Source organism: Glycine soja, chromosome 18 (assembly GCF_004193775.1).
Source record: "Glycine soja cultivar W05 chromosome 18, ASM419377v2, whole genome shotgun sequence".
In the NCBI taxonomy this organism is placed as follows: domain Eukaryota; kingdom Viridiplantae; phylum Streptophyta; class Magnoliopsida; order Fabales; family Fabaceae; genus Glycine; species Glycine soja.
In genome coordinates, this window is record NC_041019.1 from 40775407 (window position 1) to 40792337 (window position 16931).

Consider the following 16931-nt stretch of genomic DNA (forward strand, 5'->3'; position numbering starts at 1 on the left):
CGTACGGCTTGATTGATTCCCCCGGTTGCCGGTTTTTACGTTTTTTGGATAGAGGGGCTTTCCGCTTTCGTTTCCTTTCTGCGAAAACGGGTAACGGGGTAGGTTGTTTCGCAAGCATGGCACATGTGCTTTTCTTGATAAGATTAAGCACATAAATATGTTATTTCTTCTTTTTTTTAAGATTATTTAATTATTCGTGTAATGTGTGTATCAAGAAAGTCAACTTAATTGATTCAACACGATACGATACGTGATCTGAGTTGTTGTATTTTTTATTGTTACTTATCTTCAATTTCTACGGTTTAATAAATTGCATAATGTGTATTTGCTTTTAAATATTTAGGCATACAAACATGTAGATTAGTTCTCTATATAAGATTAAGCCCGTTTTCTAATTACAAAACTTAGATAAAATTGGTTAAATGACCTTAGAATTCTTTTGTGATTAAAATTAGAGTTTTACTTCCACAATTTACACATAATAATTTCCATTGAAGATTAACGTAAATTATTGAGATAAACTCTAATTTTAAATGAAAATCAACATTAAACATTATATAGTTCGATTTGACTCAATATAAATGTATTACCAAATCTAAACTAAATCAAACTTAACTTGATCTTTGGTAGTTTCGGTTTGATAGTTTGTTAATTTTTAATTTCCTTTTGCATAACTGTGAAAACTATTGGTTTAATTATTTTGCAAATCTTTGAAATTTTACATCTTTTTTTTAATTTGGTCCTTAAATTTTTTTTATTGTATCAATTGCATCCTTAAATTTATATTTTTTTTAATTAAGTGTTTAAACTTGTATTTATTTTATTTTTTAGTTAGGTCTATACACAAGGGATCTAATTAAAAAAATAAATACAAGTTTAGAGACGTAAATAAAAAAATTAAGAACCCAATTAAAAATTGTGAATAGTTCAAGAAACTGCAAAATTAACCTAACCAAATTATTTTTAATTTGACATTTAATGAAAAAATAAAACATTGTAGAAACTATTAACTAATTAATTCAAGATAAACGCTTCAAAATGATATTTACATAATTAAAAAAATGAAACAACAAAAATATATGATAACAATTAACCTACAAACCTCTGGAAAAAAGTACACTTACAAATCATTTATAGTTTTTCTTTTGAAAAATACAAATAATTCATATTTAATTAGTGATGCACTATCAATTTTTTTTTAAAAAAAGTGGGTTTCTTTTGTCAATTTATAATTTGATTGGCTTTTTTGGTTTTTTTTATTTGACGGTTCAAAACGGTCTGGATTCAATTTAAATACCCCTAATTCCAACAAACTTTATAATACATTCTCTTCAATTTTATTGAAAATCATACACTTCTGTAAATTTCACTCCTTTATACTCATAATTTTATAGTTTCAACTTTCAACAAATTTTAACTAACCACGCAAGATAATTGTATATAAAAAAAGTGCATTACTCAAACTTCTCTAAGATTAATTTAGGCAAAATTATATTTTTGGTCCCCTTAGTTGTTTTTAATTTCAATTTTAGTTTCCCTTTAAATTTATTCACGAATTTAATTCCCCAATTATGTCAAATCCGGTCTATTGGTCCCAAGTTCAGATTTTGATTGGATGAAAAAGTGCGCCCAAAAGCTAACTCTAACATTTTTTTTGTTCATTGGCCAATCAAAACATGACACGTAACCGTCAATGTTTCTTCATGATAGTCAACATTCAAATCTAGACTTGGGGACAACATTTATAGGATGGACATAATTGGAGGATGAATAAATTTAAAGAGAGACTCACATTAAAATTAAAAACAACAAGGGGAACCAAAAATACAATTTTACCACTAATTTAAGTAATAAAATTAAAGAGATTTAAATAATAAAAAAATAGTAAAATGCTGTAATAATACACTTTTTAACATGGTCTTTTCCATATATTATTATTGATAAAATTTTATTGAGAATCACATAATAATTATGCAAGTCTTATTTTTACTTAATATTTATTATTTAATGAGTCTCACTCATAATTTTATAAATTTTAAATATTAATATACATAATATATTGGAAGAAATGTATTGTTAAAATGTGTTGTTGCTAAAGCTCCTCGTAAAAAGATACAAAATAATATTGAAATTAAAAAGGAATAAAATGTAAAATGTAAAACTTAATTAAAATTGAGATTTGATAATTTAAATTCTTAACATAAAATAAATTTTCTATATAAAAATAAATTCAAAATAACAAATAATTTGAGAATTAGAATAAGGAATAAAATCTCTTATTATGATATAGTAATAACTATTATTATAAATCACTAAAAATAACTATAAAATTATTGTCATAAATATTATATATACAGAAAACATTGATAAATTATTTTTAAAAAAATTGTATATTTAATACTAAGTTCTTATATTTATAATAACATGTTTAAAAATTATCTACATTATTTTTTATAGTTATTTTGTTATATTATAAAAATTAATAATTTATTATTGCTTGATAGACTTATAATATTATTTTATATTTATTTCTGATCTATTATAATGACAAATCAATTTTAAAAAAAAATCCTTTTTTAGGCCACAACTGTTGTATATGGTAGATAATTTTGCTTGAACTAAGATATGACTAGTTTTAATTATTTTAATATTACTTTATCGTTATATTCAAATATTTTTTCTCGTTTTTTCATTTTTGATTGTATTTTTTTAGTATTTATCATTTCATAAAATTATATTATAATTTACTACTTTTTGAAAAATTATTTAATTTTAAATTTTGGTTTTCATAACTTTTTTGTTATTATTATTTTCTTTCTTTTTATATTTTCCATCGTATTATCTTTTTATAACTATGAAATAGTATTATGTAAATAACATCAATATCAATTAGTGCTATGCTCTAACTTCCACATGGCATAGTCTAGGCTCAGAGGAGAAGAATGGGAAATTTAGTCACTTTGTCAAGGTCGTTTATAGGGTAGCATCCATATGTAGAAGACACACAAGATAGTAAATGAGCATAGTAATGACTACTTGACTAGTACAGTATTTGTCTATTTGAGGACCGAACATACTTGGAGAAAAAGGATCCGAAGTCTATGTAAACGTCAAAAAGCTACTATTATTAAGTAGTCGGCCCTCTAGACCCTTTCACAATTAAAAAAAATAAAAAATAAAATCGGCTCAAACCAATAGATTCAATGGATTGTCAAGTGACCCTTCTAAAGACTTTAAAAACTTGGAAGATTTTAGAATGGGTAAGAACCAGTCAAGAATCGATCAAACTGGTATAAAACCAAAGTAGGAGCAATTACATCAAGAGAATGATTTGGTCCTTCATATTGGTCTTTTCATCAAGTAGCAGCGGGGCATTAGAAGTTTGGGAGTTGCTAGGTGCATCCAGTGTTATTACTGGTGCACCCAACAACTTAAAAAAATTCCCAAAATGCCCCTTTTGCTCTTTCTCTCCATCTGTCTCGTCGGTGAACAGTGTCACCGTGAACAGTGTCACCTGTGTTTAAAAATGGCACAATGCTTGCATTTACGCATTCTCTCGTTCCGTTGTGTCTCCGGTGCGCAGTGCTTTTCTTGTTTTGTTCGTTTCGGTGAAGGTGAAGGTGGAGGTAGAGACAGTGTTCGGTGTTGCAGTGGTCGCCGACGGCGACATACGAGGTACGCAGTGTTGGGTGTGTTATGGTGTACTGCATTTCGCGTGGATCAAGTTGATCCGTAAGATATTTACGGATCAACTTGATCCGCATGTACAATTCATTGCCGCGAATCAAGTATGAACTTACGGATCAAGTTGATCCGCTTGTACATTTCATTGCCCCGGATCAAGTTGAACTTACGGATCAAGTTGATCCGTAGAGAACATACGGATCAACTTGATCCGTACAGAACATACGGATCAACTTGATCCATAAGTTCATCCGAAAGTGTTCCGCGGATCAAGTTGATCCGTAAGTCACTTACAGATCAACTTGATCCGTAGCAGACTCTTTTTATTTTAAAGTTTTATTTTTTTATTTATTATTTTGTTTGTATTGTCATTTTTTATTTGAATTGTTTATACGTGTAGAATGAAATGGGGTTTTGGCTTTTTGGTAATGATGAGTTATTATGTATGATTTTGTATGTTATGTGTTGTGTGTTTGTGTTAAATTTTTTATTTATTGTTAAGATGGACGAAGATCAGTGGATGTATGAAGGTATAATGCCTGAAGAAGTAGATATGGATGATGAAAATGAAGAAGAATGTGGTGTGAATGAATCACATGTTGATTGTTCGGATGCATTCAATACTTCTCAGATAATAAGTTCATGATTTTTAGTGATTTAATAAAATAAATATGTTGTAGGAAACTGAAATTATCGGGATTGGTTTGTAGGTGTTTGACAGCCGAGAGGATGTTTTGCGGTGGGCTCGATCTGTTGCTTATGAAAATGGATTTGTGGCGGTGATTGTAAGGTCTGACACAAACACAAGTAGTAGAGGAATGACTTCGTTTGTGTTAATTGGTTGTGAAAGGAGAGGCGAGTATAGGTGTAGGAAGAAAGAATTTGTTAGAAGAGACACTAGGACTAGGAAATGTGGGTGTCCCTTCAAGCTTCATGGCAAGCCTGTGATTAGAGGGCAAGGGTGGATGGTAAAGTTGATTTGTGTGATTCATAATCATGAATTGGCCAAGTCATTAGTTGGACATCCATATGTCGGGCGATTGAGTAAAGCTAAAAAGACACTTATTGTTGATATGACGAAGTCAATGGTCAAACCAAGAAACATTCTGTTGACTCTGAAGGAGCACAATGCGAATAGTTGTACGACCATCAAACAAATATATAATGCAAGAAGTGCATACTGTTCTTCCATAAGAGGAAGTGATACTAAAATGCAACATCTAATGAAGCTTCTTGAACGAGATCAGTATATTCATTGGCACAGATTAAAGGATGAAGACGTGGTTCGTGATATCTTTTGGCGTCACCCTGATGCAGTGAAGTTAGCCAACGCATGTAATTTGATGTTTTTGATAGGCAGTACCTACAAAACAAACAGGTACAGACTCTCACTGCTTCGATTTTATTGGGGTGACACCAATTGAGATGACATTCTCTGCCGGTTTTGCATATCTGGAGGGTGAACGTATTAATAATGTGGTTTGGGCTTTAGAACGCTTCCGAGGTATATTTTTAAGACGTGATGTCCTCCTTGGAGTTATTGTCACTGACAGAGACCTAACATTGATGAATGCAGTGAAAACTGTATTTCCTGAGTGTACAAATTTGTTGTGTACCTTTCACATAAACAAGAATGTGAAGGACAAATGTAAATCGTTAATCGGTCAAAGAAATGCTTGGGAATATGTCATGAATGCCTGGGGAACTCTTGTTGATTGTCCTTCGGAGCAGCAGTTTGATGAGTACCTGAAGAGGTTTGAAATGGTTTGTTCACCTTGGCCAATGTTTGTTGATTATGTGAAGGATACATGGATAATCCCACACAAGGAAAAATTTGTTACCGTAGGGACGAATAAGGTGATGCACTTAGGGAACACAACAACAAACAGGTATGAAATTGTTCACTTATTTCGATTAACATTGATGAATTGATGGGTTTTTATTGTTGTATATGTTTATTGTTATTTGTGTATTTGAAATGTAGGGTTGAATCTGCTCACTGAGCTTTAAAAAAAGTGTTACAAAATAGCCTTGGAGACTTATGCAGTGTCTGGGATGCCATGAACAACATGATGACGCTACAGCACACGAAAATTAGAGCATCATTTGAAACAAGTACACATGTCGTTGGACATATCTTCAAAAAAACCTTATACAAGAGTCTTCTTGGAATGGTTTCAAGGTATGCTTTAAATTAGATTGCTGCTAAATTTGAGCGTGTTCACTATGCTGGCAACAATCCTTCCAGTTATGGTTGTGTGATGAGAACGACGCACGGTCTTCCTTGTGCTTGTGAGCTATCCAAATATGTTGTTGGTTGCATCCCATTGGATTCAATCCATATGTTCTGGAGGAGACTCAGTTTTTTAGATCAAGGGATATCTAAGCCTGAGGTGAGCATCAAGGAAGAAATCGAAACAATATCCAAAAGATTTGATGAACTTGATGTTTGTGGTAAGTTTACTCTGAAGACAAAGCTTCGGGGAATTGCGTACCCTGATCAAAATTCGATGTGTTCTCCTCCAGCAAAGGTTAACACAAAAGGTGCACCGAAGAAACTGATGAAAAGAAACCCAAGGTCAACAAAGCGTGATCCATCTTACTGGGAGTATGTAGATGCTTTTCATTCTCAGCAAAATAGCAATTCGTCAGTGAGGCGTAATTCATCATCTTCTGACCAACCCAATCCAAGAAGGATGATGTCTATGTTGGATCAATTTCAACCATTTATCCACGACTTCATTGATAATATTGTTGATGTCAAAGCTGATGGAAATTATGGATATCGGGCGGTTGCCGATTTATTAGGTATTGGTGAAGACTCTTAGTCGTTGGTCCGCACCCATCTGCTTATCGAACTTGCCAAATTCGCAGAAGACTATATCATGCTCTTTGGTGGTACAAACAGATTTGAGGATTTAAGGATGTCACTACATGTTGATGGGTTAACCACGGTATTTAATTTGTATTTTTGATTTTTAAGACTTAACTTTAAAATAAACTTTGACGTCTATATTTGTTTCATCCAGGTCACTATGGATAAGTGGATGGATATAACCGACATGGATATGTGATTGCATCAAGGTATAATGTAATCCTTGTATCCTTGTCTCACCAACAAAGCATGACGTTCTTTCCTCTTAGAAGTCAACCACCGGGAGATCCTTCGGTGCATCGCATAATTTGTATCGGTCACGTCTATGACAATCGTTTTGTTCAGGTACATTGTAGATATAAATTTTTTTATATTTATGCAATCAGTTGTATACGATTGAGTTAATACTTATTTATTTTTGCATGTACAACAATTTTATTTGAAAGATTGTTGTCCTTTACCGCCGATAGCATTGTTATGGTCTACCAATTGTCATACTCAGGCGAAGCAATGACCAACTCCATATATTAGTAGAATGCAACATTATAGAAGCTTGACGTTGTACAAAAGAGACTATGTTGACTTAAATGATGATTGAAAATGTACCTTTGTTTATTTGTTATGTTAACATAAAAATTTGTTGCTTATTTGAAAAAATAAAATAATTGCTGCAACTAAAATAAAGTACGCATGTATGATAAATCGTTGTCTGAGTTGACAATACATTGGGAAATGAAAGTGTGTTAACATAAAGCATGACAAGACACTGTAAGACTTGACTACACATTGGGAAATGCAAGTGTGTTAACATAAAGCATGTTACCATGTCACGTCATTGGTGTGGTTGACAACACAGACAGAAACCATGTGCACCCATATATATTTATTCTAAATAATTGAATCAATAATACTGAAACTCATCTATATATATCACACAGCCGAACACGGTAAAAAATCAAACATTCATTCCTAACTCAACTCTTTGAACAAAGTATGACATTTTTGGGAGAAACAAGCAGTCAGACAATTGTGAACTCCATATTAGGTTTTATTTTTCCAAATGGTTCCATTGTTTACAATGACAGTGGTGTTTATTTTCAAACCTCCACTCCAATACCTTTTTGAGTACCTAATGTTTGTGATTTTCAAATGTTAAAAACCAGAATACACAATACCCTTTAGCTAACCGACGAACAATATTTGGATGAAATTTACTACCGGCAGCCATTCACAGATACAGGTAACCATCTTCGTGTTCAATGTATGCAACTGAAAAATGATGATGATGTTAACACAATGTTAATGTGTAATCATCAATTTTCAAGTGTTGGTCTGATTGAGTTATTATGCACCATTGGTAGAACACCAGATGGTATATTAAACATACTTCAAGCCACTATGACCCCTACTCATGATGCCCTGCTGTATTACAATGGGAGGTGGAACATGCCACGCCAAAATAAGTTTGTTGGTTACTCGTTCACAGGAAAAAATCCCAAAAAGTTTGGCATTCCTTCCGGATGTACCATGGATGAACTGAAAGATTTGATCAAACAAGTTGCGCCTCATGGAATTCCCCCTTATGGTATTCATGAAATACAAACGGTAAGGTGATTGTTTTTTCGACAACCAAGTCACTATGAGTATTCACATGAAATTATCAAATTCGAAATTATTGAACTGAAATCCAACGATGACGTCTTGAAGGTGTTAGTGCATTCTAACTACTGGAAAAAATTCGAGCCAATAGAAATTTTAGTTGTTTTTAGTAAGCATGTAATCGAAATGGAAGATAATATGTCTATGTCCTTGTTGCAAAATTAGCATGGCTTAATTGTCGTATTTGATGCAAATTTTATTTCTTTCCACTCTCTTTAAGTTAATGTAATGTTTGAAGCTAATGTAATGTTATTTTATGTTTGAAATGATTTTACATTTCAATTCGTGCAAATTTTATATTATTCGTATTAAAAAATAAAATAAAATCTTCATCTAAAATAAAAAACAAAGACACAACCTGCTTACGGATCAAGTTGATCCGCAGGCTACTCGCGGATCAAGTTGATCCGCAAGCTACTCGCGGATCATCTATGTCACCTACGGATCAAATTTTTCTTCTGCGGATCAACCAAAACCAATGGGCGGATCAACCTCAATGACCTGGTACACAAATTTTTTTAAAAAAATTCATGGGGATACTTTTGTCTTTTCACGGGGGGTGCTGGGTGCACCTAGCAACACCCTAGAAGTTTCGGGGTGAAATTAGTTGTGCAGGTGTAAAATGCCATATTTATTAGCATTCAACAAATGCAATTCACAAATCAAAGGCACTAGATAGTTGCTGACTAGTGTATTTGGATGAGACAATTTTAGTAATTTTAATTGCTTCAATTGAAATTCTTTCATTTTTAAAATTTTGTGTTTAGATAAAGAAATTAAATTTCTTCATTTTTAAAATTTTATGTTTGGATAAATCACAACTTATGCTCCTTGACCCCTAGGTAACTACTCGCAGGAATCGGTCCAGGTCCTCGATCACCACCACCGACTTCGACATCGTTTGCAGGAAGAACAATTTCAGATCAGAATCGCTGGAGATTTTGCAGAGGTCGATGTCGTAGAGGTTGTAGGAGAGGAAATTGGCTGAGGTGGAGGGACCGTAGAGAAGGAAGCACTGTTTCTATACGTGGCCAAGGCAATGGTAATATTGCTTTGCTCCGAAGAATGATTCAAGATCGGATTTGATTTTGCTTTTGAGATTTGGTTCCATGACGATGGTGTCGAATGTGGAAGGATGCGTGAACGAAACAGATCTCCAGTGTCGGAAGTAGTCAATGGTGTTCATGAAGAGGCACAAGTCACGCTTTCCTTGTAGGTCGATTTCGTCAGTGTTGGTGTGAATATGCTGAAGAAGAGAATTTCAATTTCTTGTTTTAAAAGAAAATTAAAATTTTAAATTTTTAGTTATTTAAAATTCTAAAAATTTAAATTCTTCATAAAAAAATTCAAACAATGAATTTTAGATTAAAGAATTTTAAATTCTCTGATAAATTATTTTCCTCAATTAAAATTTTCTATCCAAATGCACTAAAAGTGTTAAAAGTGAGGAATATGATCAATGCTTTTTTATTTGTGGGAGGGACAATCTTTTGGAAGAACTTGATATGATCTCTGCACAGGTTTGAAACTTGTTGGGTACTTGGGTTTACTATCTTCATGGTCCCTTATAACAAGACTCAATCTAGTGCTTATGTTTTTCTTTAAGGCTGCATCAAAATTAGACTTGAAAATTCCTTCCACATAAAATTGTGTTTAAAAAAGATTGTGATAATTTTTAGCCATCAATCAATTTAAAATTTAAATATCTAATGATGTTAATGGCGGAAGGACCAAAATAAGATCATTCAAAAACATAAATGACCAAAATAAAACTTATAAAACTTAATGTATTAAATTGAAAAAACACTAAAACATAAAAACAACAAAAGTGACATTTAGCCTAAGTATAAATGGCAAAAGTATACTTTAGGTTTCTTATTTTTCCATTAAAAATGACATTAGTCCCTATATACTTTAAAAACTGATTCAAGTCTTCATATTTTTAATTGGTGAATTTTATCTTTCACCCTAATATCCTAAGTTCCATAAAGAGGGTCAAAATTCACCCATTATAAAAAATACAAGGGACCAAAACCATTGCTTTCAAAATATAGATACTAAGACCAATTTTAACCAATTGAAAAACTTAAGAATACATTTTAATGGGTATCATTTTTATTTGAGCCACTGGTGCCCTCCAAAATAATGGGTACTAGAGAAATCACCTAATTTCAATACATTGGACCATAAGCCTTAAATAAACAGGGAACCATAGCCTATGCTATGTGATTTGAGGGAGGGTACAATAAGCATGAATTGGGTTGGATAGGAAAAATAAAGCACAGATAAAAAAACAAGGGGAAAAAAAGAGAGAAAATGATAGCAAATTTCAATATCTTCAAATTAAGAGGAACATTATTGTTGACAAAGTATGATCAAGAGGAACCAGAACCAGTCTTGATGAAAATGTGAACATCTAAGATTGATCATTGGACTGTCATGGAGTTCCATCTATGCGAACAAGAGTACAAGCAGGCGATTGAGCAATAATTTTTGTCTTGAAAAACAACATTAACTCGTTAAGTCATTAACCAAGTGAGGCAGCATAAGAGAAATGACAAAAGAACAGTTATGAAGTGGTAAGAATTCACATCTTGATGAAATGAATCCAAATGACAGAAAGAGAGCTTGCATGCTTAGTGATATAAGAAAAAGGATCACTCTTGTAACTTTAATAACAAGAAGCTTCTAGAAAACTAGTGTTTTCTGAATTATATGAAGCCAGTATACAAACATCTAATCCTTGTATACCACTTTCACTACTTTTAGTAACATATTAAATGATTAATACCTTACAGTTGAGGATATTAGTACTTAGAAATGCAACATGAAACTAAATCATTCACATAATTATTACTTAAATTTACAGAAAAGAAAAAAAAAAACTAATACCACATACAGTTTGCCAATGTCGCTGGGAAAAATTGTCAATTTCCAAGCTTTAGGACAGCTAAACTAGACATACAACACATAGGATTATTATCTATTACATACTTTATGCCAGCTTCTGCTTTTGCCTGATGTGAATGATGCACAAACTTTTGGTACAGCAGCATCTAGATACTACTGTCTGCAGCAAATGATTCTTCTAACTGAACTTTCTTCTTTTAGCGATTGAGTATTCCCTTCGTTTTCTGTTGAATTGTAAAATCACAGGGTTACTTGGATAGAGATAAAAAAAACAGTCCATATTGTTGAATGTTGAACAATTGAAAGTAGATTTGCCAAGTCATCATAAGTGAGATAGAGAAGTAGAAAATGGAAGGTAATGGAAAAAATCAATAATGGCAATCAACTTATAGACAAAAATAAGTTGCTGACACCCCCAATCAATCAAGAAAACTTCAATTAAAATAAACTTTGAATAAATAAAGACTTACTTTAAATTCAACAGTTCAATATATATAGAAAATAAACCACAAAGCAACCGAGTTTCCATCTGGGCAGACTTCACAAAGTGTGGGACTAATCCACCTAGGGAGAGATTAGTCCCATCAAGATTGTTTTACTTAAATATAATCTTGATCATTTATCTTGATTGTATGCCATTCATTTAATAATAAATCTTAACTGTAGAATTGAAAAGATTGGTTTAGTCAATTTTAATCTGGATGATCCATATGAAATTACATGTCAAAATTAATTGTTAGTTAAGATATTTTGTATGAGGAGAAAAGCTTGAGTGTTCTCTCTAGAACACACTCAACTGAATATTTGTTTAAATATATGAAAGGGTAATACAAAGTTAAAGAACAAAGGACAAAATATAAAGTATATATAGGCTGTCTCTCTGTGTCAGGCGGCTACAGCAGAGAGAAGAATAAAAAAACAACCTTCTAAAGGTATTCACTAATATATAAAACTACATATATAAATCAAACAGTTCTGATGATAACGAGAACAATTCTCACTTGATATGCTCACATTATGTGCAATTGTGTGTTTTTATCTAACTATGGTCTGAGGATCCATTTGACCTTGGCAGTTTACTCACTCAAAAGATACCAATACTAAGGCTTGATACTTGTCTTAATAACAAAGCTCACACACAATCAGAGCAATTCCTCATAACTTTCTGCAATAAATAAAATTGTGAAGATGTTCATTTAACTGGTAACAACTGGATGTTTATAAAAACGAATTCATACATCAACAACTTTGGAAAATTCGAGTAATGTTTTTTGCATGTATAGCATGCTCATTTCCTCAAACATGCACTAGTTTGTACATTTATATATCTAGAGCCTTCAATAAAAAAGCAAGAAATTAGAAAGAACAAAAATCAAAGATGGGAATATTCTGAAATGGTTACCCAAGTCAATGATTTTAATGCATAAATACACTGATATTATACCATGATGGACAAAATTATCATTAGAAGAAATTTCTATGGTGTATCATTTGGCACTAGTAATTTATCTAATTATGAAGCCAAACATTCCACACTACTAATTTGATAGGGACTTGGGTATTATCAAGTGCCTAAGTCCCACATCTTGTAGTACTGAATGCTCGGTGAAGCACTTAAGTGGCTTGGTTCTTCTCCCTTGATAACTAACCTTTAGGGGAGTGTTCCCCAAGTGCATGAGTGCTTACAATTAGGTGTATCAGAGCTCTGATTATCAATGTCTCTGATTGTCCTACGAAGGGAAGCGATTGACCAGAAAGACTGAGTGAAACATTGTAGAATGCAACCATTGGAACATTGGTTCTTAGGGGCAATGTTATGATAGGAGCTTGGGTATTATAGGATGCCTAAGTCCCACATCGAGTAGTATGGGATGGCGGAGTACTTAAGTGCCTTGGTTCCCCCTTTGACAGCTATATTTTAAGGGAGGATTCCCCAAGTGGTTAGGTGTTTATCATAATTGATATAATTATGCAGCTAAACTGCTACATTTCATTTGAGCTAGCATGTTTGTTAGATTCGTAACAAGTTGTGTCGAAGTCCCACATTATGGTGGGTGGCCGTGAGCTAAAAGAGAGGCATGTTAAAGTCCCACATTGGCTAGAGATAGTGCTGAGATAGAGTAACATACATCAAGCATAACTTTCTGCATAAATTAAGTTTTAAAGATGTTTATTTAACTGGAAGTTCTATAACATGAATAAAAGGATGTTTATAAAAATATGAACTCATCCATCAACAACTTTGAAAATTGAAGTGATTCTATTTTTTGCATGTACAGAATGCTTGTTTCCTTAAACAACAACAAAAGTCTAATCCTATTAACTATATGGATCGCATCATGTCATTGGGCACACTTAAAAGACCAAATTCTCAAATATATTCATAATGAGATTCCTTTTAACAATTACCTCCAATATCTTCAAACATGTGCTAATTTTTACATTTATCTATGCAGTATTCATTATGCAGATATTAGGATTTGGATACTCCTCCTATTCTTGAATAACAAGAAATGGTTCTGTTGGAGAGAGAGAATTTTTTTTTTATCAGGCAAGGACCTGCCAATTTGGACGTAGGATCCACTAGTTATATTAAAAACACATTGTATCTTTCTCCCTCCAGCATGACCATATTCTGTAAAAGAAAGGATCCATGCCCTGATTAATCTTTATTCATAATGATTATTTAGTTAATTAATTTGCATGAGTCCACACCCAGAACTAACTTGACAATCTGAATCTTCAACTTGACATATATCTTGGAATTAAATAAATAGAATTTATGAAGACCATGAGTGGTGGGCACTCCTTGCTTACAAATCATCAAAGCTCTAAATTCTATTCTGTCACGTAAAACTAAAAATCCATAGTTCTCAAACTAGGTTGTGTCAAGGTACAACTAGGAAGCTTAGTGCATCTAGCAAATGGTTCTCTCATGATTTCACCAAACTGCAGTACAACAACGACACCAAGAACAAATGTTGCAGCAGCATAGAGAAAACACTACTGATTTTTATGAAAAGCCACCCATAAAGAAGCAAGAAATGAGAAAAGATGTGAATATTTTCAACTAATTTTATGGGGGCGAATTAACTATATACACAGTCAGTACATTTAATTCTAATTACATCAAGCAATCATGACACTGTCACTAAATTGTGACAAGGGCATAAAGCTCAAACAGTTACGACATATTTGGTGTGCAATTCAATACTTGTGTCACCCAATATGAAACTTATCTATAATTGACCCAACCCAAGTGCCAATCAACCAAAGAGATGATAAGACAATTGGGACTATAAACACTTTCTTGATCAAAATGCGGTTCCAAAAACAGAACACAAAACAAACAAGACCAAAAGAACAAGCATTTAACTTACTTTCAGATCATTCATAAAACAGATCATAACAGAAAACAAAACCAAATTAACAGGTTAAATTAAATACTTAATGTCAGGAAACAATGGATACCTAGTACTGAAGACCACAAGGTTGACGTTCACCGAGAATACTATGCAGTGAAACAGTTGAACAGAAGCTAACAACTTTGTGAAACCTGTTCATCAGTGATGGCAACTGGGGCACTCTCCTCCACACACACCTCCCACTCTCCCCATCAATCTCACACACACAAGCAGGGTACATCCTGTGGTAATCCTCATTGAAAACATATATCAAATCCCCCAACCCAACACACTTCAAGCTAGCAAATTTATCATCCTCATCCCCATCAAAAAGGCTACAGAGCAAATCATGTGGCATCACAGCAATCTGGCTAAACCCCATGGTCCTCTCATCAACCTTCCACAGCACAAAGGAAGAAGATCCATGAGGGAAATTGCACACCCCAGCAAGCACAAGCATCTCCTTACAAGCCACCAAGAAGGAGAACACAATCCCATGATGAGGCCTAAGGGTGTGGACCTCACTCCAAACCCTTTTATGCAAGTCAAAGGACGAAACAAAGCAAGAGTATATCCCAAAGACATAGAATTTCTCTCGGAAGAGAGCAGAGGAGAGGGAAGAGGAAGAGTTTCCTGATCTGAAATCAGGAGGGAGAGGAGGGCCAAGGTCCCAAGACCCCAGAAGAGGGTCATAGATTTCAACATCCAAACGGTCCTCTATGTCAACAAGGTTCCCAATGAACTTGACCCCACCAACAACAATGAACTTGGGGTGGCTAAAGGTGTGATCTTTAGCATCATGGAAGACACCCAGAAGAGGGTTGATTCTTGGGAAGTGGAGGGGAGGGGTGGGGTGCCATGAGGGGTGAAGAATTGGGGTGTAGAGGAAGTTGGGGGCAGTGATGAAGAAGAAGGAGTTGGTGCCAATGAAGGAGGTGTTGGATTGGTATTGGTGCTGGTGCTGGTGCTGGTGTTGGGGGGTTGGGAGGAGGAACCAGGTGTTGGAGGCAGGGTCAAAGGCAAAGGATTGGTTGTTCTTTGAGGAGATGTTGTGGATGCCATGGAGGAAGAACCATGGTTGGTTGAGGTGGTTGGAGAGGGTGGAGAAGGAAGATGAGGAGATTATGGAGTGCCATAGCTTGCACACTGTGGAGGCTCTGATTAGGATGGGGATTGGGAGGAGGGACAGGATCAGCTCTATGAGGTCTGTGCTTAGGTTTGTGATCTCTGTCATCATCTCATGTTGCAACTGAAAAAGAGAGAAGAAGAGAAAAGAGAAAAGAGAAGACTGTTTCTAGAGAAAGAGAGAACGAGAGACTCATGGAGTGAGTGGTTGGAGAGTTGAAGAGTTGATCGGTGCCGTGCGTTGAATTGTAGTGACAAACTTTATCATCAACGCAATATTTAGTTTAAATATATTTTCAATTCTTATAATAGTATTTTTTTTTACTTTTTATTCTTATAAAATTATTTTTTTAGTTCTTTTGTAAAATATATGTTTGTTTTATTTTTAATCTTTAAAATAATTTAGGTAGCACATTAAATACTGAAAAAAATATTTTCTAAAGTATTATAAAAACAAAAAACAAAATAAACATAATTTATAAGACAAAAAAAATACTAAATTATAAGGACTCACAAGATATTTAAGTGTAATATTTATGACGATTTAAACAAAATGTTTTTCTTTATTGGGACAAATAGTACATGTGAGGTGTATGATTATGATGCGTCTTTAAATAAATCTCTTAAATTATTATGTTATGTCAGTGTATGGATGATCTGTCGTAAAATGTTTTTCTTTTATCATGTTATTGGTACAAAATTTTAATGGGTTTTATTGATTATCATTTTTTTCAGAGAATTTAACTAATCACATTTAGGAAGCATTTGATGGAGGAAAAAAAATTTCATGTCCTGGAATCATGATTCTGGTCATAAGTCTTGAGGATCATGTTTCCTATGAAGAAAATTTGTTTGGTTAATCATTGGGAATCTTTAAACAAGTTTTTTAAGAATCAAAGAGTTATTCGACATTTTTAATTAGCATGATGTTTTTACTATAGTAAAATAAAAATTAAACTTGAAAAAAATATGATTATGAGTTTCTCAACCCTTTCATGGGAATGTTTTTGTAGGAATGTAAATTAAAAATGATTTCTAGGAATCATAATTTCCCAAGAACATGTTTCTTAAAAATGTGTACAAAACAAGGTAAACTAAGTTTTTCAAGTTATGATTAATGGAAAAGTGAAAATTTCCCTTGTCTAATGTCCCTTTAATAGAGTTGTCCTCTCTTAATCATATTTTTTCCATTCTTTCAACCTCAAAAATAAGAAAAAATAATAATGCATATTAATTAAGAAAATGAGATAATATTTTTCAATTTTATTAATTTA

At 33.2% G+C, this 16931-nt stretch overlaps 1 protein-coding gene across 1 annotated transcript; it reads right to left on the reverse strand.

Annotated features, from left to right (window-relative positions):
- Window positions 1-10858: 10858 nt before the first annotated feature.
- LOC114396569 (F-box/kelch-repeat protein At3g24760-like) lies at window positions 10859-15916 on the reverse strand. The gene is made up of 2 exons (XM_028358625.1): window positions 14600-15916; window positions 10859-11352 (listed from the first exon to the last, which is right to left on the reverse strand). The coding sequence occupies exon 1, from the start codon at window positions 15767-15769 to the stop codon at window positions 14600-14602; it is 1170 nt and encodes a 389-aa protein (XP_028214426.1). The 5' UTR covers window positions 15770-15916; the 3' UTR covers window positions 10859-11352.
- Between the last annotated feature and the right edge of the window lie 1015 nt (window positions 15917-16931).